The following is a 22,224-nucleotide window of genomic DNA, read 5'->3' as shown; positions in this document are numbered from 1 at the left end:
GCTGGGGGTGGTGGGGAACGGGGGCTGCGGTGGGGACGAGTCCGAGGTGGCACCTCGGGTGGGCCAGGTAGGGTGGGCTTGCCCCACATGGAGTGCAGGTGGGTGCTGATGCAGCGGGGAGTGGGTGCCCCCTGCTCCTGAGCTGTAAGACAGGTCATTTGGGACACAAACCTGCTCAGGATTTCGGGGCACAGTAGGGCAGGACTGTCGGCTACAAGCCCCACCGAGCCGTGTCTCCTTCTGAACGCACTTCGTTTGATTTGGCTGTTGCTTTTTGGGTTTCTGGTTTCTTTGCTGGCTTCTTGGACCTGTCCCGAATCAGCAGGTCTGCGTGGGCTTGGTTCACACCACATTTGTTTGCCAGCCCTTTTCCAGCGAGGCAGGACTCGCTGGAGATGCTTCCTTCCCTCTGCATGCCCCAAGGACCTGAGCAGTTGCTGCAGGCGGACACAGATGCTGTGGCTGGACCAAGAGCTGGAGGTGGCTCCTGCCAGACAGCAGGGCAAACCTCGTGCCTGGGTTTCTCACACACGTAAACAGTGTCATTTTTAGCAAGACAAGTCATTTAAAGCCTGGCTTCCTCCCTCCCTAGGGAGGTGGGAAAGGTCTCCGGTTATAATCCACCCCTGCCAGCACGACAAAACTTACTGCTATCCTCCTAGTTATTTTATATGGGTTTTATTTAGAGGCCTGTACTAAAAAGAGGGAACTGCATACCAGGGTTTCCCTGGTGTGGAGCAGGCAATTTCTTTCCTCCCTCGGCTCAGGTCTGGGCAGGGTGGAGTTTGCTACAGCTGCTTCCTTACGTAAAGGGCAGGTTGAGACACAACCTGCCCCTAAGGAGGGGATGTGGGAAATGCTGGAGCAGCTGGTGTGGATGGAGCCTTCCTTGTCCTGGGAGGGGTAAGAAAAGCTGCCCCTGCAGTTTACTTTGTTCTTGTGTCTTGAGCAATGCAGTTTAACGTTATGAAGGACTCTTCGAGGTTTGGCTTTAAAGGTGGGTGCCGATGCAGCAGGTTTGGCTGGAAATCTGGTGGGGGATGAGCCCTGGGCTCTGCATGGCTTCTTTCTGTCCCTTGGCTGCTGGTGGGTCTATGTAGGAGCGCTGAGCTAGCCCCCGTGCTGAGGTGTGTGGGGCAAAGTCGTGTTGGGCACATCCACCCCCTCGGCAGTGCTTGTTACCGGCCCCTTCCTGAGCTGGGGATGAAGCTGGGGCTGCCCAGGACAGCAGATCTCACCTCTCAGAGCATGGCCCTGGGGTGTCCAGGCCATCCTGGGGTGAACACACCTGAGGTCACTGAGTGCCACCAGGATGATGAATATGAAAACTGAAAGCTAACGTTGGACTTAAATATTATCTGGTACAATCTGAGCTATAACGGTAGATGTGATGAGCAGACTATGTAGGAGTAATTAAATATTCCTCTAGCAATCTTGCAGATGCACAGTTAAAGTAATCACAGTTGTTACCAAGTGATATTTTCTTAAGGTGAAACACCCTGTTGGGATGAGATGGATTTTATATGTGTTGGTACCTGTCTGAGTCCCTGCTGTCACCTGTTGGTGACCAAGCCGGGGTTTGGGTGCTGTGATGTTGAGTTGGTGTTGGTGGAGTTTGAGTTTGTTCAGCAGCTGCCTGGAGAGGCTCAGCCCTGAGAGACACCAGGCACCAGCAGCTATTCGAGCGTAAGTGTGGAACTGGCTGGAGCCATCTTCAAGTGAAGGCATCGCTCTGTGGTGAGGCCTCAATTTGGCAGCGTGCTTAAAGCAGGTGTTTGTGTGCCTTCACATAGGCAAGGGCTTTGCTGAATCAGGCAGTGATGGGAAGCTTATTTGGCAAAGAAATGGGAAGGACTGATGGATTATGAGATATTATAGACTTGATATCAGCTGGGATACGGTTGCATTTAATGTATTTGTTCAGAACAGACAGTGAAGAAGACTGTTCTGCTTTCCCTCTGGGGCTGTACTGGTGCAAACACTGCTCTGTTCCTGGTGTGAGTGTTGTTACCTTGAGCACAATGAAAATCATGGTCATTGGGCTGAGTAAGGTGTTGTGCATCTGACACAAAGCAATGAACAGGCTGAGACAGAATAATTCCTCTCTTATTTATGATTTATTTGGCTATATCTGCATTAGCATAACTTCTTAAAACCAGAAAGAAAGCCTACAGCCTATGGCTATCGCAGTGTCTAGGGGCTGTGGTGCCCAGCAGTCCTGTGGTCCTCGCTGCGTGGATGTTCTGGGGAAGGGGACCACGTCTCACAGGCACTTCTCAATGGGAGGCACTGAACGCCTTTTTACGAGCGTCATGGTCTGGAAAAGTACTGAGATGAGGCCCAACCTATAACGAAAGGAGCAGATAAATGATTGGTTACAGCGAGCAGCCAGCCAAAGAAAATAGGTTGTAGCACAAACAGGGAAGAGACTGCAGATTAGCGCAAGGGTTTTTGACTGTTTGGGAAACATTGCTTCAGCTGAAGTTAAACACTTAACCTGTTTAAAATGGGGACTAGTTTTCTGATTGACTTCAGGAAATTCTTATTCTGCTCTAGTAACAAGATCTTGTAGTCTTACTATGGTGTGTTTGTTGTCTGACATTTTCAAATGCTGGCATCCCTTAGGGTGGGCCCTGAAATAAATTTGACTCGTCTCCTACAACACAGGACTTGTGTGCTTCACTGAGGGGACCAGGATGGGCTCAGAGCTCCCAGGGAAGCCCCTTTTGGGGCCAGGGATTCTTGCATGACCAGCCCAACAAACACACAAGCAGTGTCTCCCCAGGAATCACCTTTGAGGTGGGGAGGGGGTGAACAGATGCCCCTGACAAATAAACAGATGGGGAGAAAGTCCCAGGGCCCTTTGGGGTGAGCAGTCGGGTTTACACACAGCTGCATGCAGCAAACCTGTACAGTAGACGCAGAGTTACTGAGATGTGTGTCTTCATGTAAGGAGTGGGTTTACGGTGGGGGTGGGCCACGGGTTTTACCTGCCCCGACACAATTCCTTGTGCCATACATCTGCCTTGTGTGGGTGTGCGGAGCTGCCTCCAGCTTCCCCCACCCTGCTCAGGCTGGCTGGATGTCAGGTTTTGCATATGTAAAAATACACAGCAGTCTTTGCCCTGAAAAGCTTGCTAGTGATCTCATTAATCAAGACAAACAAAGCATATTTAGCTACTCCCCCTCGCTGGAGGAAGGCGTTCAGGTACTTAAATATGCATTTGAGTGCCTAACTTCAGACAGTTGTTTCTGGATGTTTTTGCTTTCTCACAAGTACCAGTGGTGACGTAACCCCTCTCTGGGAGGGAAACGTTGGGGAGGCAAAACCAAGGGCTGCTACAGTAGGCAGGTAGCCCCTGGGAGCTGGCAGGTACAATCCCCAGCTGGCCCAACTCCAGCCTCCTGTTAAAGATGTGGGAGTTTTTCCCTCAGAGCTGGGATTGTTGGAAAAATCCAGTGCCTGCAGGTAAGGGCAGCTGAGCTGCTTCTCTTGAATGTACCTCTGCCTTCCCCATCATGCTGCCTGCCCACCAGCACTGGGAAATGGGCAGAGGAGAATTTCTGCCTGGGACTGGGTTGAAGCCACAGGGGAGGAAAAAGCAGTTCATTCACTCCAGTCTGGGTACAAAGCCTCCCAGGTGAGAAATCTCACACTGAGCCACAACTGGCAGTAATTAAAATTAGCAGAGCCTTGACAAAGTTGAGGGATGCCAGCTTCTGCCCTCAGCATGAGTAAGTGGGAAGCACCAGGTGTAGGACAGGGGACAAGTGCTATTTTAAAAACTGAGAAACCCTCTCATAACGAGGGCCAGTAATCAGAGTCAAGATAAGGGTGTCCTTGGGTCAAAGGTCTTATGACAGAGACTGGTGTTGAGAAGTTAATGCCAGTGATGAATCCTCATCTCTGATTCTTCTAATTCATATTTTAAATGATGAACCCAAAGGTACTTCCTCTAGAGACAGCTGATGATCTTGACCGTTACTCTGATGTGGTTATGGGCTGTTATGCCAGGATTTTGTCTGAATCATGGATTTGGAGTGCTGGCTGCAGCAGGAGGGGAATATAGTTTGTAGGCACAAGCTTGGTGGTTTTTCCTTGCAGGATGATGGAGCTGCAATGGTTTTTAGCTGCTGATTAGAAGGAATGTTTTACTGTTGTTCATTGCATTTCTTATTGACAAATTAAAACCTGCAGGACACTTGCAGCTGGGATGTTGTAATGCCAGTGCTTGCTTCAAAGAATTTGAGGGGTAATAAAAAAACCTTATCGCTCCTAAAACTTAAATATGTATTTGGGAGTTATTTTCATTTGGGTTCTCAGTTATGATAATGTTTTAAATTGGAGAACTGTAAATGATCGGTTGTCAAGCATTAGTACAACCACATGCATGTTGCAAGCAGAAACAGGTATGTTAATGGAGAAGTAATAAATTGCATGTGAGATACAGAAAGGCAAAGCTGGTACGGGGAAGGCACAGCTCCCCTGACAGCAGCAGACCATATACCCCAGCGACCGACTGGGGTTTTGTGGGTGCAGTTGGTGTTGGGCTTGTTGATGTTGAGGTGGGTGCTGGGGTGTGTGTACCATAGCTGCTGGGCACTGTGAGCACCCTTGGGTGGTCAGTAAGCTCAGTTTCTGGGGGAAAGTTTTAATTACTATAGCTAGTTTAAATGGTTTGTGATGATTTGTAGGAGAAGTTGAGAAAAAAAAACATGAAAAGGGTTGAAGTAGGTAACAAGTAGCACCAGGCTCTCCTCCTGCCCTGGAAGGATCCACACTCAGCCGCAGAGAAATGCGGCTGTACCTGTTCCTCTCCCAGCACCTGCCTGGCTCTGCCCGCCTGCTCAAAGGCAGCTTCCCAGCCTTGTATGATTTTCCACTTTTAACAACAAAGCTGGCCCTAGACTCAGCTGAGTTTTTCCATCATCCGTTTGATCAAATCACCACTAAAAGTGGGTGACAAAACACTTTCTTGAGCTCTTTTTATAGGAAACCAATCTCTATTCCTTTTTCAAAACGCCCCTCATTTACAGAAGTCTAACAAATCCTGGGCCTTTTAAGTCCTCTCCTGTTTGGTTTTTTTCCCAAAAACAACAGTGCCATGTTTGTAGGTTTTTTCAGGGAGGGAGGAGGGAATAAAATACACAATACGGAGAGAGGTAGGGTGTACACACTGACGCACGCCGCGCCGAGCATCCCCGTACAGACAAAAACCGCGCGCGCGCGCACATCGAGATGCAAATGATTTCCGTGAAGCTATCACTTGTAAAGCTTGACAGAAAATAATGAGAAACACTAAATCTTTTATAAGGTCAACACTCAAGCAGCTGTCAAACAAGAAAAGAATTTAGCGAAAGAGCCGCAAAAACTTCCATCACCTCATTAAATCCAACAGGGCCGGGGCCCGGCGTGGTGAGGAGGCACCGGGGCGCCTCCGTTTTGTGTCAGTAATTTGCGGCGGAGGAAGAGGGAAGACGAAACAGCCAGCGCCGAAGGGGCCTTGGGGGAGGCTGGGGAATCGTTAGTGCGCCAGGAGCGGCCTCGGCTCCTAATTGGAAGCATTGGGCATTATCAACGGAGGATTTGCCTCGGCTCCCTGACAGCTCTCTAGGCCTGGAATGATAGCCCACTTGTCAGTGTAAAAGACCATTAAAAACAAACCATTTTGATTTAATTGGAGGCGGTGTGCTGGGGGCCCAGGTGAGGCGCTTCATCAGCTGATGTTGGCTGCTGATGCCTTTTTCCCCCTGTATTGATGGCTTTTTTTTTTCTCCCCTCCCTTTCAAAAACTGTCTAGGAAAGAGAAAGAGGTGCTGAAAGATCCTTCACAGCTGCATTGAGAGCGGCTTTCAATAGGGTTGTCAACAAATGCCATGACAAGTTAGAGAGAGGCAGGTACTTTTAAAACAGACGTTATTCCGTCCAAGATGAGCTGAGCTTGGAGGTGTGTGTTGGATTATTAGGGTTACAAATACTGTGGCTTTTCCTGGCAGTAGTGCGCTTAACTGGTTTAATGAATGGGGTTGATTTTTCTGCCCCCACCTTTCTAATTCTAAGAAAATGGGGAAATGCAGGACAAGGGAGTCTGGGCTAAATGAACCTTATTCACCTCAAACCCAGAAAGGCTTCAAAAAGTGCTCAGCAATTTTTGGCTGCTGTATTTAATGCCCCATGGAGATTTGGGATTTTTTTATTTGCTTCCTGAAAATAAGGGCCACAGATGTTCGCTGAAGTTCACTGGTCACTTGGTCAGGGCAATATTGTGAGTAAAGGAGAATTAACCGCTGAAGCTGTAACCTAGCATGTGCCTCCCTTGGCAGGTGAAGCGAGGTCAGACCAGAGCTGGCAGCTTTCTTGCCGACCTCATGTGTTTCTGAGATTTGAATCCTGACCCTTTTCATGCCAAGCAAGAGCTTTACTTCAAACTAAGTTGTCTGTTGGTAAATAGCATCTCTGCAGAAGGCAGAATAGGTCTACGAATGAAACCCCAAGTCCATTTAAAAAGCATTTCTGTGGATTTGTGTACAAAACAGCAGGTAGCACTGAAAGCAATGGTACGTGCTCACCTGTAACCCAACACAGAGTGTGGGGGTTTACTCTACAGCAAACTGTGAGGCTGCAAGCACCCCAAGTCTCTTCCTTCACAGGTGAATATCTCCATACCAGCAATGAACATTGGTTGCCAGCAGTTGCTTGTGCTGCCTTTGGACACCAGGGCTTGGATCGAGGTGGACCCTGCTCTGGAGATGGTCCAGGCTGTACGGCTGCGCAGGGAGTGGTGGTGTTTTCTTGTGTTAATCAGGAGATGTTGGAGAGCAATGAAAATAGCGGAGGAATGATGGGTTACCATGTCTCTGAGGGAGACATGAGAAAGAGCTAAGAATGGCAAAGGGCAGCAGTAGGGTGTGATGGAGAGGTTGAGTGTCCAGGGCACATGCAGAGGGATACTGGGAAAGGCTGGACCATGGAAATGCTTTGCTGTGATTTGAGCAATTGCATTGCTGGAAGCTTCAGCTACTAGGCAAAACAAGAAAACCTGCAGAATCTGCAAGAATATGTGGTGATGGTGACTGGCACCTGGAGGCTGCATTTAGTCACAGAATGGCTGTGGTGTGGGAGGTGGCATCTCTGCTGTGGTCCCAGTGGAGAGGTGCAGGGATCATGCTCAGGGTAGCTGGGTCTCTGCTGCCCATTTGGAACCCTGCAGGGTGTTGTATTTTCTTTTCGCATTATGCCTGTTGTAGGCAGGTCATCACTGAAGGCCAGCGGTGCTGCTTTGGATTGTCACTGTGGGGCTGGGACCCACCAATTCATGTCACTTGGGCCATTGAACAGCCATTGGGTGACGCTGATTTTTTTTTTTTTTTTCGGTCAGCCAAAATCCCAGCTGAAGGGAGGTTTGATCTGGTACCATGGCAACAGAAAGCTCTTGAACTCATTGCTCTAGTCTTTAAGTCCTATTTAAGCCCCAGGAGACAAGTTTTATAACACTCCAACTCCATGAAGTTTTGCTGCCCTCAAACCTGGGAGGATAAATGCCGTATCTGGAAAGCCAGCCTACTGTGTGCTTTGCGTATCAAGCCTGGGTTATTTAAGCAGAGTCTATGGCTTTTCTGACAAGACAACAGTTGCAAGATTACATGAGCTGTGCTTGTCAGTTCAGCTCTTTAGACAAAAATAGAGGTAAGGCATTAAAAAAAAATGTGGAACATTTTTGTGTGTATGTGTTAAACCTCAACTGTTAATTCTGATGAAGGATCAGGCTGTGAGCAGATATCGGATCCCTGGTGAGAATCAAATTCTGGAGCCCAGAATTTTGCTGCAAAGTTTATACAGTGGGGATTCCTCTAATTACTTTCAGTGGAAATTTACCTGACAGAGCTTTCCCAGGTAATGCAAGGCATACGCGGGAGAGCCGCTCAGCCGTTGACAGAGCCTTTGATTTTGTGCCAGGTTGCAAATTAAGTCTTTTGCCAAGGTACCCGAACACTTGCTCGTCAATTGCTTATCGCTTATTCATATCGCGCATTGAGTGTAGCTCGTTTCATCTGCTCGGGAAGGCAGCGCGTGTTGACAAAAGTGTTGTCCAAAGTTGCTGCATTTTCTATCCTCCCCCTGTCTGGTCAAGTAAACAAGACTATTCTCCCTGGAAAGCCACCTTGAATGTCTGTGCGAGCTGGAATTCTCTAATGAGCAAAGGAAAAACCCTGGTGTGTGTCAGCGACACATGGTGCGTGGAGCTATTTTGACACATGGATGAATTCTGTCCTACATCACTGCTGCATGAGGTGTCGCCACCTGAATCCTTCTGGATTGACTCGACAGAACCCTGGAAATCTATTGCGGAGTAGCTGGCATTGACTTACTGGTTTGGATTGTGACTGTCAAATATTCAAATGGAGGTAGCTGGAGCCTCACCCTGGCACAGGCAAGGCTGTGGGGATGCTATATTGTGGCAGCGACATCCTTTCCAGAGTTTGGTTGACACCAGGGATGCCATTCTGCCTGGGCCAGCATGATGCTAGTGATGAGTGCCACAGGGACAGGATGCATCCCATGAACATGGGGGACAGGAATATTTATTTATGTCCATGCTAGGTGCTTGAGGTACAGACCTCAGGAATTGTAGTCCCACATCTACAAATAAATGAAGTCTTGGTGCACAGTCCCAGCTGTGTTAGCAAAACCTGAGCCCAGGAATCATGTCACTGCAAGCAGAGCAAGGCAGAGGCCATTTGCCTTGGGGCATGACTGAGGAAGAGGAGGGCAGTAGAAGCATCTTGCTGAGGTGAGTAAGGAGTTAACATCTGTTTGGTTTTGTAAAAAAACAAAAAAACACAAAACAAATGAAAACCCTACAATTCAGCAACTTTCCTTAATGAACTGCCCATCAGGACATGACTGGCTCCCTGTGACCTGTTTGTCTTAGCGAGCTGGAGGGCCCAGGAGACCACACGCCAGGTCGGTCCTCCAGAGCGAGACGCAGAGCAGGAGCGATCACCCGGTATGGGAGAGCCTGTAAATCACCCAGTTAGCTTAATAGCGTGGGCCATTATTCTAAAGCAGTGGGGCTGAAACCTAAATCCAAATGAAAATATAGTCAATTTGTCTACACTTTACTGACTGAATGACTATGTAATGTCATGCAGCCCTGGCAAGGCAGGGAGCAAGCAGAAGCAATTAGTGGGGAGGGCAAAGCTCCTTTGTTTTCTTCTCTTCCTCTGCAAGCTCTAGCGTGGTGCCAGGAGATAGTCTTGCAGGGACTGAATGGAAAGTCCAGTTTAAGGGCCAGTAGTTATATCCGTGCTCAGTTCCTGCAGTTCTCTGTAAGGGGTCAGGATGGGAATAGAAAAATCCTCCTTGTTGATTTTTATGGGTCTAAAGGAACAAAATGTCATCTTTCTGCTGCCCCCTGCTTTGATTTACAACCATCTCAGTAGCTGGGTGCTCTGCATTGCTCCCCCCAGGCCCAGAGCAGGCCAGACTGAAAGGCATCATGCCAGATGACAGGGGGTGACTGAGTGACAAGAAGGATGAGTGGCCTGAGGACATGTCACACCCCTGCACCTTGCACCAGCCTCAGGTCACATGGAAAAATAGTCCAAAGTGGGGCTGCAGTCAGGGCAACAGAGTCTCTGAATGTTCTTGCCCAGAGTTTGAAATTGTTCCCAGGTCATGAGCATCCTCTGTAATGGCCAGAGCGGAACAATGTCACTGAAGGCTAGTAGGAAATAATATGCAGATGGGAGTCTGCTAACAAGTTTTCTGTAAAGTGATATTTTTGTGGTTGCTTTTCATACTGCTTTTGTGCAGTAGGATGGGAGCATTATATGGATTAAAGACAGTGTTTTGGTAAACTGCCTACAGTGGTCAGTGCCAACAGCTGGCCTCCTCAGGCCACTGAGTCTTAAAGAAGCCATAAAGTAGTTATCCACCACCATGGATGAGCCTGAGAAAGGTTTCAGGAGGACAGAAACCCCGCAAGAACAAACTCCCTCACCTCTTTGGAGCACTGGTCTCTGTTGTCACCCTTGTAAAGGAGGGATTGATAGGGTGACTCCTGGAGTCCCTGGGTTTGGTTGAAGTGTTAGGCCAGTTGGTCTTTCAAGACCATTCCACCATCACCTATGTAGAACCCAACTTTACAGAGATAGTTAAAGCACAGTTTGGTGGCTACCAAGGGTCTTTGGGAATCATCAGCTTTCTCTGGGTTGTGCTGCTTTTCACTGGATGTTTATGGATGTTCAAGAGAACTTATTTTTCCCTGGAGGAAACCATGCACTGAAACTCAACTGAGCAATGAATTTCCTGATCTGAGTTCTAACATGGGCTGTGCATGATCTGCAGCTGGGGAAAAGCAAACCTTCCAGGTTAATGTAATGAGAAAGGAGGAGTACAGATAATCTGCAGAGGCTGTGCAAAATGAGCTGTCCCTCCTCCCCTGGATGCTGCTCCTGGGAAGGAAGGGAAGAGGAGGGGAAGGAGAAAGGCAGAGAGAAGAAGAAAAGACTCAGAGGTTTGAGAGCTATGGCTAGGGGAGGAACCCAACCACAGTCATGGATGAAACAAAAGGGAAAGCGTGAAGCAAAACACAGGCTGAAAAATGAATAGTGATGGAAAGGTCTGGGGTGAGAGGAGCTCTAAAGAGGAGGCTTGCCCCAGCATCTCGTGTGACTTACACAATCTGTTTAACAGCGATCGGTCATGTTCTTTCCCTGACACTAGCCGCAGCAGCAGCTCTGTGCTGACAGGCAGCGGGGATAAATGATTACTGACATATGCTAATCGGACAGTCTTAGACAGGACGTAAGAGGAATACATCAAGGTGGTGCAAAATACGTTTCTTGGTCGAAACTCTCCAACTTGTACAAGTAAATTAGCTTCAGGAAGTCACAAGGCTTCTTCGTAGGTTTAAACTGCAGTTAAAAATCAACAGCATGGCAAAAAAAATAACCCCATCAGAACAAGGGCTGGGGCGGAAGGCTGAGAGGCTCTTTGCAGTGGTATCTATCAATGCCAGATATGATTTTGGCCATATAAACTCCCTGCAGGATTTCAGTGCTTTCAGACTTTCTGGTGTCTCCTTTCCATTCTGCTTGCCCAGCTCTTTTCCCTTCCTTCCTAAAATGCCCCCTAGCTCTTCACTTGAAGTTTCCCTGTAATTTACACCACAAACAAAGCTAACGGAATTCAAACAAGTACCCCAGAGCACAGTAGGATGCGCAGATGGATTCAGGGAGATGTTTAGATTCCATTGCTACAAGAAATCTTCACCTTGGCTCTTATTTGGATCAATTAAAGGAAGTGTCACGCACATCTGTAACCCGGCTAGACCCTTTGCTCAGTCTCAGGGTGAATATTGTCAATCAGGAAGTTTAGAGAGGTGTCAAGAGTGCAGGCTTTCTAGAAAGCTCTAATTCTTAGGGTGAAAATGCTTCTTGAAACATCTGGTGTGGTTTGAATTAGTTATGGTGAGAGCCGATTAAATGGCAGGCTACCAAAATGCAGGTCTGATTGTCCTGCTTGCGTAGGGCAGTTGCAGAAAAACCAGCAGAGAGCAAAGGCCACCCCAGTACTAACAGGGAGATATAAAAAGATGCTTCTCATCTCACGAAGCTCATGAAAGCGCAAACAAGTTAGAAAATAAGTCATTAGGCCCTTAATTGGGCAACTGCTGTGTCTCTTCCAGGGCTTATGGCTGCAAAAAATATCCCACCCTGAAGTCCAAAAGGGGCTGATGTTTGAACACATTCAGTGCAGGACCATTTTAGGGTCTGGGTCTTGGGGAGCTCTGAGGTAAGAGCCTTGTGTCTGCCTTCATCGTGTGCTAAGGGTGTTACCAGGGCATGTGAGCAAGGTTAGAAGGTGTCCCTGAGTTCAACCAAGCGCTCCATACCTTCTCCAAGTGGGGCAGGTGCCAGAAGGACTCTTCCTTTGCAGGTAGTGGGTGTTTTCGCAGCAATGTGGTGTGAGTTTCACGCACTTTGTCTTTCTGTAACCAAAGGTAAACAAGAATGGGCTGAAACGGCTGCACAGCTATATACATCCAGCTGGTGTCATGCAATGTAATGACACTGGGATGAACAAGACTAAAAGTCACTTTGGACTGATGATCACAAAAGCCTGATCTGGGTAGTTTTTCATGTCCATGCAGCTAATACTGGTATCTAAAACATACTGATGAGAAAAACTTGAGCAGCTGCCAGCTCTGTCTCCTTTATACAGCATCCCAGTGAGATGACCCCTGCCTGCAGAAAGCCCTGTGCTCTGAGCTAGAGCGATGGCTCATCACTAGCTGGGAAAGTCACTTCCACCACCCCCACCATGGTGGGGTTTCCTGGCTGTCCAGTGTGTGTGTTGCTCTCCTGATTAATTGCAGCTTGCAGTGCTTGGCAGTCCCAGCACAAGCCAGTGCAGGTACCTGGTGAATGTTTTGGCCGCTGTGTGAAACCCTGGGGAATCTGTCTGCTCTGTGGTCTAGGATGTAGGTTTGTGTTGCTTAACTCGGTCATTGGTGGCTGCAGGCTTTGGGAACTTGATGAAGGGAACTTAGTGATTAAAAACATCAGTCATTAATAGATAAGGTAGGGATGCACTTGCCAACATCCTAGGCTTGTGTATTCATAAAGTAGCTGCTAATTAAGAACACTGTATTCTTGCACTTCAACTATAAAGCATAGTTTGTGATGGCAGTAAGCCCATTGAAATTGGTCATTACCATATTAGCTCGACTCTTCTTTGAGCCATTAACTAATAAAACAGTCATTGGCTGCTTTTAAATGTTATTACAATATTGGTGTGTTTAACAGCGCAGCATTGCACTCTAACAACTGCTGTGGCTGCTGGCATCAACACCACCATGCCAGGCTCAGGGCTGGTGCTGGTCCTTTGAACATTTATTGGCCGTTCCATTGCTTTGCCCACTGTCACAGGTAACCTGAGCAGAGCTGATGCTGTCCAAAGGACAGTCTGCAGGGCTCCCGGCATGAGGATGACATAAATACCAAAGATATTTTGAAACTTAATTCTTTGTTACAGCAGGGCATTTTGCCATTTGTGGTGACGCAAAAAGAACCAGAGCCTCCATTTTAATTGATACCAGGAGTTTAGCTGGGCAACCTGTGACTAGAGGCATATTGATGCAGATAGATCCTTGATGATAGCTAGAAAGGTGTCTCTGCAGGACAGGTGTCTAAGCCTTTGAAAGGCCTTGCCCAAAGCACCACTGCCCTGGAGAGATTGTTCAGCTCCTGCCTATATCTTCAGGTACAAAAATACTTCAAAAACCCCACCTTTCCTTTTGTCTCTAGAGCACTTTCATGCACACACATTGTGATTTGCGTATCTGGTGTTCACTCCTACGGCATCACCCCACAGGACATGTTCTGGCTGAAGCCAGGCCCATCTTGGCTGGGAAGCAACTCGTCTTTGTTAGGCTTCACCAGCCTTCTAGTAGTCAGGGAGGATGTTTTCCCAGCTGAGAGCTCTCCCCATGGCTGGGAGGAGTCCATTCATCATGGGGTAGGACAGTGGGGGGTTATGCCTGGTAGCAGCGCTGTGCACAGCAAGGGAAAGCGCTGCTGAAGTATTATCACCTTTTTCTTCTCCACTCGCTGGGCTGCTGTCAGGGCTCTCTGCTGCTCCATCCACAGCTCCTTATATTTGTGTTGGAGGAGGTCAAAAAGGGGAGTGCAAGGCCTGGAAAACAATGAAAAGACAACAGTATAATTTCCAGGGTAATACCTCTCTTTACTTCCCCATACTGATTCATACCTCTGCTCCTGGAAAGTGTGACTGGTGAGAACATGAATAAACCCTCACACTGGGAAAGGCTTTCTCTTCCTCAAGAAAGACTCCAACCCACATTCATTTGCAGTTAATACCCCACAGCCTGCACACACTTGTGATAACTTGTAGCAGGACTGCGCTAGAGTGTTCCCCAGGATGGGTGCAAGTTCCATCTTTGCACAACCTTTTTTTATAAGGCCCGTATCACTATCTCTGTTCAAGCCCAGGTGTGCTGGAAGGACCATGGAGCACCAAAGACTGTGGCTCAACCTTGGGCCCTGCTATGGCTCCGGGAGAGCATTTCCCAACTGGTATCCAATAATGGAAGCACTGAATGGGGCAATGTCCAGAAGCAGAGAGCTGGGCTTTTGCATTGCCACCCTGGAGCTCAGAGGAGCAGCTCTGGCTGGGTCCCCTCCAGACTGACACAGCCATGGCAGCTGCCTGGGAAGAACCACTGGGTGCAAAGTGTGTTTTGCTAAAATAACACTGCTTTTGCTATTAAAATAGCACTATTGTGGTATACCAAAAAGGCACAGATGCAATGATAGGTTGGGTGACAGGAATAAGTGCTGCCCTAAGCAATCTGAATAGGGATAAAAGTGGACTTGATGCAGATGGTCAGGTGTCTGCAGCAGAAAGGGGAGCTGAAATGCTGAGCCCTGGTCTAGTGCCTCAGCTGTACAGACCAGATGTATTTGCCCCTTGAAACAGAACAGGGTACCAGGGAGCATCCTGGCCAGGAGGAGACAGCAGCAGAGAGGAGCTACAGATGACCATGGTTCTAGTAAAAAAAAACAAACAAAAAAACCGGCAGTTGCTTGTTGGCCGGCATCCTGTTCAGCTGCTCTGAGCTGGCATTAACCTGACCAACCTGTGGCAGAGCTGCAGCCTGAAATTGTTGAGTCTTGCTCCTTGCAAGTGCGGATACTTTAACTTCATCAGCCACCATGGGAGGCAGAACTGGCAGTGGCAGCAGCAGGGTTCTTGCCTTGAGGACAGCATATCACTTATTGCTGTGGTCCTGCTGCTGTTCTTTTCCCCCCAGAAGCAAACACTTGAAGGTGATGGAGGACCTTGATCTGAAGTTTTATTGGTCCTTGTCCTTGCGCACCTTGCTGGGGAGGGACTTTTCCCACCTTAGCTGCAGTCAATGACTGTGGAGCCATCACTTCCAGCTCTGCTCCCACCTGTAGCCCACAGTGCCTTCAGCTGTAGCTCCCAGAACAGAAAGGCAGTGCTTTCCCTGCCTGTCCGGACCAACTGCGAGACACTGGGGACTTGGGCTAACTGCTGGGCTGCTTCTGGGCCACCAATTCCCCCAGAAGGTTGTTTTCTGCAGAGAGCGCCCGTGTGCCACAGAGTGAGCTGGTGCTTCATGGCTTTTGGCAGGAGTGGGTCCAAAATCGGTAGCAGCCAGCTTTTAGCAGTCTGGAGAATCTTTGACGATCACGGAGAGCGCCGGCAGTGTGTATGCAAATAGTAACTCTTCTGTTTCTTGTTCCTTCACCCCTGTGGTGACTTTTATTACTTAATTATTGCACACCACATGCTTCAAAACAGCCTAATCTATGGCCGTGTTTTCTAATGATACTAGATGTGCAATCCAGCAATATACATCCCAAGGGGGCATTCATATCAGAGGAGACATCCTTCTGCAGACCTTCTGTTTCATAGATCACATGCTGCAGGGCTTTTCAAGGCTTTGCTTACCAATCAGCTGTGCTGCTCCAGACCGTTATCTGGAGACACCCAGTGCCAAAGGTGACGCCAACGTTTACCCTTTGTTGTCCCCCCCTTCTCTCCCCTCCTTCCCTTCCAGTTTGCCATTTCATACTGATCAGAGCTGGGCAAAATATTTACGAAGGATGAAAGATGTGGCAAACCTGTGGCCAAGTGTCTTATTGTCCGAGTGGGTCTCCAGTCTCATTGTGTGGTGTAAATTTTGGTATTTCTGGCACAAGCACATAGTGAGCCTTGCACGTGGGCTTGTTTCCTTGGCCTGTCCCTTTGCTCTCCAAGGCAGGAGCTTTCCTGGTGTGCAGGAATAGCAGGAGGGATGCAAGAAAACCTTGAGCCTTTGTCTGTAGTGTTTGATTATTGATTTTTCTGTGGTAGTTGAATGTGTTTTCACATCTCTATGGAGGTGACTTTTACCATCTCCAGTGGACCAGCCAGTTGGTGACTGATTAGTCCACAGCTGGCTTGTAAGTAAATGCTTGAAAGGACACATTTGGGTTGATGCTCTTCAGAGATCCTTCCCTGCCGTGTGATTAATCGCATTTAAGTCCTGATCCAGCAAAGTATAGAATCATGCCTGGAATGATACACGCATGAACTGCCTCTTTGAAACCGGTAGGAATGACTCATGTGCTTAGTTATACACGTAAGGTCTGGTGGGGCTGTAGGACGTGAGGCTTCATCTGGTTTTCCTGCCTCCTTTGAAAGAAATACTGAGAAAGTGGGAAAAGCAGGGGGTATCAGGTAACATGCTTCTTTGACTAAGGTTACTGGAGAAATTTCGGCAAGGCAGCTTTTTCTTTGTAGGTCAAACACTGATCTCATTGGAGTGGACAGGGAATTTTGGCCCCAATATTGGTGCTGCTTGGCAGCGTGACAGTATTTCTCATTTGCAGCTGGCCTTTGGGAAAAGTCCTCTCACCTTGGTGTTACTTAAGGACAGGAATGAACGGCTTGTGTGTTCTGTTTCCTTTTGTCACCCTGCCCAGATGTTACTCCTCTGAACTAGGAGGACTTTGCTGTTATCATCTGCGGATGCTGTGGGGAGAGAGGGGGAAGCATCCGCTGAAAACGCTTATTGCAGATTAAAATCCACCTCATTCTGAATAACTCAGATCTCCTTGTTTTGGCACAAGCACCCTGCCACAGAAAGGAAAAGGAAAGAAGTTCTGATAGGATGTAACAAATTATTTATAATTGTGAAAAAAATAATCAGCTGCTTCCTTTTATAGTCAAATAGTTGGAGCCACTTCTAATGTTGACATTTCCTAAATATTTTAAAATTTATCTGTGCACATTTTCAAAACTATTATCCCTGAAACAGTTCCTGTCTCTTTAATAGACTCTCTCTCTAATTTACTTTCAAGAGTCAGGGTACAGACCTATTTTCAACTGAAATGACAAGCGCCTTCTAACTCGGTTATACAATGTGGTATGCTAGTCTGCCAGAAATCTCCTGGAAAAGAAGCTGCAGCCTCCTAATAGGCTATTTTACTGTGAAAACAATGTTAAAAAGTATAATAAAGTATTAACAATATTAAAATAAAACAGTGTAGGCCTTAAATGAGCTACAAACTAGTTAAATCTATTCTACTCGATATGAGCCTCCGGTGCTTTGCAGCTGATACCTCAGAGCTGGGATTTATCTAAAATGAAGGCACCAGGGACATGCAAGAGAAATGGTAATTATAATTTGCAAACATTAGGCTGACACTTTTTTGTGTATGTGTGTATAAATTCTGACAGCTGTGATTTGTGCCATGCCAAATAGTGCTCCACCAAGCTGGGAAGGGTTCCCTTTCTGGCAGGCCATCCTCAGAGCAGCAGCTCATTAAAACTTTGGAGGAGAAGTTGCCGAAAACAGGAAGGCGTCAGAACCATCTGAGGGACTTTTGGTACACGCTTGTTGAAAGGTGTTTGAGAAGGGAGCCTTGGGTCTGACAAACTGGAATTTTAGTACGCCTCTCCGTTCACAGTGGGGCAAAATAATTGGTCATCAGTGACTACTAATTTGGTTTAGTAGCCAGAGGCAGTTTTTTTCTTCCCAGAAAATCAATGACAGTGCCGAGGTCTGTTCAACGTGATTCAGCTCAAGACGGGTCCTCATTTAGCTCTTGATGCTTCTTCCACTGGAGACAGCTATTTTGTTAAAATGAAATTAAAATCTATCTATAATACTCGGCTCAGGGAGCGGCACCCATCAATGCCATGCTGCTCTTGAGGTTTCAAGGTTGTCAGTCTCCCCTCAAACTTGTTTTTCAAAGGTTTATATATCAACTGAAAAAAAGGTACCTGGCAAAAGTGGATACAAACGGTTTTGCTCAGGAAGGGGGTTCATACTAGCTTAAAAGGTGCAATCAATTTGATTGCTAAGTTGTGCTGTAAAAGGGTAAAAACTGACTTGTGATTGCCTCTTTCTTGTATAATTCAAAAGCACAGGGGCTTGTAAATATTTTAGCGCAAACTTCAGCCCTTGGATTTTCCGGGTAGCTCTCCAGTGAGTGCAGACGGCTCCTGCAGCACTCTTCCCACTGCTGGTCAGGATGGGATCCGGCAGGGAGTGGAGCGCGGGAGCAGAGGACACTTGCACAGGCATCGACTCCCTGGTGGCCGCGCAGCTGTTTGGGCTGTGCCGAAAACAGCGCTCTAATTTCAACGGCAGCTTAGTGGCAGCAGGATCTGGCCCTGCGTGGGTGCTCATGCAACAGATAAATCATATAATTGATTTTTTTTTTTACAGTTATGATGTCAAAACTGTGTTGCAACACCACTGCCTGTCCCGACATTTTAACCCTTTCTTGAAAGGTTAATGAGGTTTCAGAGGGCTTTAGTCCGTGCTGGTGTCTTTTCATCTAGGGTGATGTGCTTTTGCTGCACAGCCAGGATCTCTGTTTGGGGTCTTCAGTCCACAGGGGAGACAGCTGCAGGGTGTACCACCTTTGTATTTCTTTCTCACGTACTTCATGGTGGGAAGGATATTTCTGGTGGTAGTAGCATCCATATAGAGATCTTCCCCTGGCTCGTGGCTGGGTCAGCTGAACCAGCTCCCACCAGCTCAGGCTGATTCCTTATTGGGAACCGGTTTGGTCTCTAGCATCTCTGGAGCATGGGGCTCCTCGGTGCAGCTAGCACAGATTATCTTCAGCACATAAAGCACAAGCTGGGGTCTGTGATTCTGCTTGGGGCCTTGGGGTACTGCCAATGCAGGCAGCAGTAAGGCATTAATGCTCAGGTCCCTCTGCCCTGAAAGGGGGCTGATAGCACAGGAAAACTCTGATTACAGTTCCCTTGTACTGCTATATTGTCTCCCTTCCTCCCTCGTTACTGATGGGCTGGAGCTAGCAATCTATCTACCATTAATTTGTCTCTGTGTAGCCCAGCAGGAATCTGGGGTATGATTACAGCTCTGGCCCTTGTGCGAGAGCCGGCACAGCCCCGGCATCCCCCTGCAAACTGCCTGGCTCTGCCTTGCCTTAATTGTTCCCCTTTGGCTGGTGGACCTGTCTCTTCTAACAAGGGCAGCGAGGAGGGCCGAGGTAATTGAAGCACTTAGCCACACTCCCAAGCATTGCCTCCTGCAGCTAATTAGGAAAGAGGGCCGCTGGGCTCTTCGTTATTTCTTTTAATTGTTTGTGGGTTTTGCATAACAGTGAATGGCAGAAGAGGGATGTGCAGTTAGTGGTGAATTCTTGACTTTGAAATTTGTATAAAAGGTCACTTACAATTTGTTAACGCTTTCACAAGAGTGAATTCAATTAGAGGCTCCCGCAGTCCCTGCACACACGCGTGTGGGTGTGTTTGTAAGGAGAGGGAGAGATGGCAAAACAAGCAGGGTGTGAATGTAAGGGCTCTTCATTTTCCTAAGCAGCTTGTGGACTATATGGCAAAGTTATAGGCCCCTTACAGCTTTATGGTCCTCTAAATAGGTCCTGGCAATAAACCCATGGAGAGGCCTGAAAGATCATTTTTAAATGATCTCCACTTGTCCTCACTTTCCATTAACCACTGAAGAAAATAACAAGAGAAAAATTGGTAGAAAACACTCAGGGACCAATTTTTTTTTGCAGTCTTTGGGCTGGCAAAACTCTCAGTTGAAATAGTGGGTCTTCCACCCACGCGGCAGCTGCAGGATCTGTGCCGTCAAAGCACTGATTACTCTGAATTGCTGAAGCTTCTTTACAATCCTTGTAATTTGGATGAGGAAATAACAATATAAATTATTTCACTGTGGGCAGCCAATGAGGTAGTGGCTTCTTCTAAGTGTCAGAGGATCTGTTATTTTGCTCAGAGGGCTCGTATGTATAGAACAGTAAAAAGAATAAAATCCATTGTAAACATGCACTTTAAAAGATTTATCAGATGCTCATAGCTGTACTTAGGAGTACACATGGTTACAAGAGCACCAATTTGCTTTACTATTCCCTCCCAGGCCAAGAGTGAGGCATATACTTGTAACGGTCCTAAATGCACACATGGAAACACGTGTCTTGCAGTGAAGTTACCAAGCCAGCTCTTACCCATTAAATAACTGGCTTCACAAGCTGAAATTTGTGCATTAGCATTGATTTTTGGGTTGGAGATACCCTTTGGCTAACTTAATTGAAGATTGTTTAGATTTGTCTTCAACACATTTGTCTGCTGACTGGAAATTTGCTATTACCCTCTGAGAAACTCAGGTGGGATGTGATTATGGGACAGAGCTATTCTGCCTGGAGGTCTCAATCCATGGCTGAGAGTGAACAGCGCTCAGTCTGCAGTCATCAACAAATGCAAAACATCCCGATGAATAAAAAAAACAAGAGAAAAACCCCACAACGCTGAGCAAAACAAATCAAAGAGCAAGGTCTTCCCCTTGACCTCCATCCCATGCTTGAATCTCTCTGGCTGGGTGGGAACATTACTTCGTTTGAAAGGAAAATATGTCAATGAGGGCTGAAAAGCTCTGCTTTCACAAAAAGGATTCTGTGATTATTTCCCCCTGACCCAGGTTTTCATTGCACAGACTGCAAAAGCAGAAGTTTGCAAGGGAAAAAGGCCACTTGTGGCAAGTAGTAGTTTTAGATGGTAAAAGTTTTGGAAGAATTTTTTCAGCCAGTGGTAATCAATGGAGATAAACCCATGGACGACAGCCAATCTGTGTGAGAGAGTAAATTCCTTTCCTCTTCAGTGTAATGCAAGTGATAATAAGGGCTGTAAATCTCTGTTCTTTAGATCTTTTTTTTTCCCAGCTTTGTGGCTGATGTGCAGGACCTGAACCTTATGCCAAACCATGACTTTGCTGTTTGTTTTCTCTTAAGCTGGGAGTCTGAAGTAGTCAGAAACTGTTACAACTGCAGTAAATGACTACACTGAAGGAGAACCAGTATCTTCACGGTGCACTCAGGATTTTTTTTTTTTTTTTGAAGGGGGGTAACAGGTCTTTCTGCCCAACCAGATGCTGCAGCCACCCAGGCGCAAGGCAGCATGATCCAGGCAGATGCAGCTGGGAGCTCTGCGATAACTAACATACACACAGCGATGCGAGCATATACCCAGTCTGGAACGCCTCCAGTAGAAGAAAATTATCCTTGAAATAGAAATAGAAATTCTTATCTTGGCAATGTGAGAATGGTGGCAGAGACACAAAGTGCCTTTCACTGTGGAACCGGATAGGATATGCAGTTATCTGAATTGATGGGAGTCCTATACTTTTTAACTTGGTTGCATTTTTCTGGTGCCTTCAGCCTGACAGTGATTCCAGTCACTATGTTACATTTTTACAATTTGTTTTGTCAGTGCTTGGATTTTTTTTTTCTAAAACTTCTGTTTGCCCCAATCTTTTGGACTCTTGTGGCTTTACACTCTCTATTTGTCTGGTTTCCAGTGATTGTGAATCTGATGTGGGCTTGCTGTAATATTCGTCTTTCTTGCCCATCTAGCTTTTCCTGGTGAATTCTTTCCAGGAACACCCTCTGCTCTTCTGTATTGTTTCTTTGACATATCTTTGCAGCGGGTCTATAGCTAGACTAGCTTTTTTTTTTTTTTTTTCCCCAGGGCCATATATTAATGACCTGAAATGTTCCTTAAGTGTCTTAAAGTGCACTTTGTGTGCCAAAGAGATGCTGGAAATATCTCAGCACCTTTTGGGCAGCTTTCTAAACTTTGTTCTGGCTGCGTGCAAACCTCATGGACACTTTGGGTGGAAAGGCCACTTGCAAAGCAGAAGCACGAGCACTGAAGCCTTCCTTCTCGGGGAAGGCAAAAGATAAGGACAGAGCAGTTGGTTAAGCCAGGAAGCTGCAGGGATAGCCAAGGTAACAGCTGAGCTGCTAAAAGCCAGTGAGACAATTGTCAACAGTGTTAGGACAATTGCAAATGATACAAAGAAAGACGAGGTACTGGATAGCTGATGCCCTTGGCCAGTTGTAACAATACGAAGAAGAGAGATTGCAGTGACCAAATGCTTTAGAGAGGTGAGTTTGTTGCAGGAACACGGTGAAAGCAGCTGCCAAAGGATTAAGACCAGTTTTAGAGAATGGGAGGTGGATTGGTAGGAGGAGATGAAGTTAGAAGCAAAATGGGATGTAAAATTCAGGTAAGGGACGGTTGAAGCGAAGGCAAACGGTAGGGGGGGACCCGGCAGGAGACATGGGGATGACAGAGTGCCAGGGAAATTCTGCCAGCACACCCAAGGTCAGCCCAACCTACAGGCC

At 47.1% G+C, this 22,224-nt stretch overlaps 1 protein-coding gene across 1 annotated transcript in view; it reads right to left on the bottom strand.

Annotated features, from left to right (window-relative positions):
- Positions 1-2,276: 2,276 nt before the first annotated feature.
- The window catches only part of CFAP77 (cilia and flagella associated protein 77), a 61,537-nt gene continuing 41,589 nt past the window's right edge, over positions 2,277-22,224 (bottom strand). Inside the window, exons 4-6 of the mRNA XM_075055014.1 lie at positions 13,600-13,702; positions 11,901-11,996; positions 2,277-2,345 (exon numbers count right to left, since the gene is read on the bottom strand). Of these exons, the coding sequence (XP_074911115.1) occupies positions 2,277-2,345; positions 11,901-11,996; positions 13,600-13,702 (268 nt within the window). The remainder of the gene's footprint in view (positions 2,346-11,900; positions 11,997-13,599; positions 13,703-22,224) is intronic.

The sequence above is a fragment of the Buteo buteo genome, chromosome 23, assembly GCF_964188355.1.
Source record: "Buteo buteo chromosome 23, bButBut1.hap1.1, whole genome shotgun sequence".
Lineage (NCBI taxonomy): Eukaryota > Metazoa > Chordata > Aves > Accipitriformes > Accipitridae > Buteo > Buteo buteo.
This window is presented reverse-complemented; position numbering and strand designations above follow the sequence as displayed.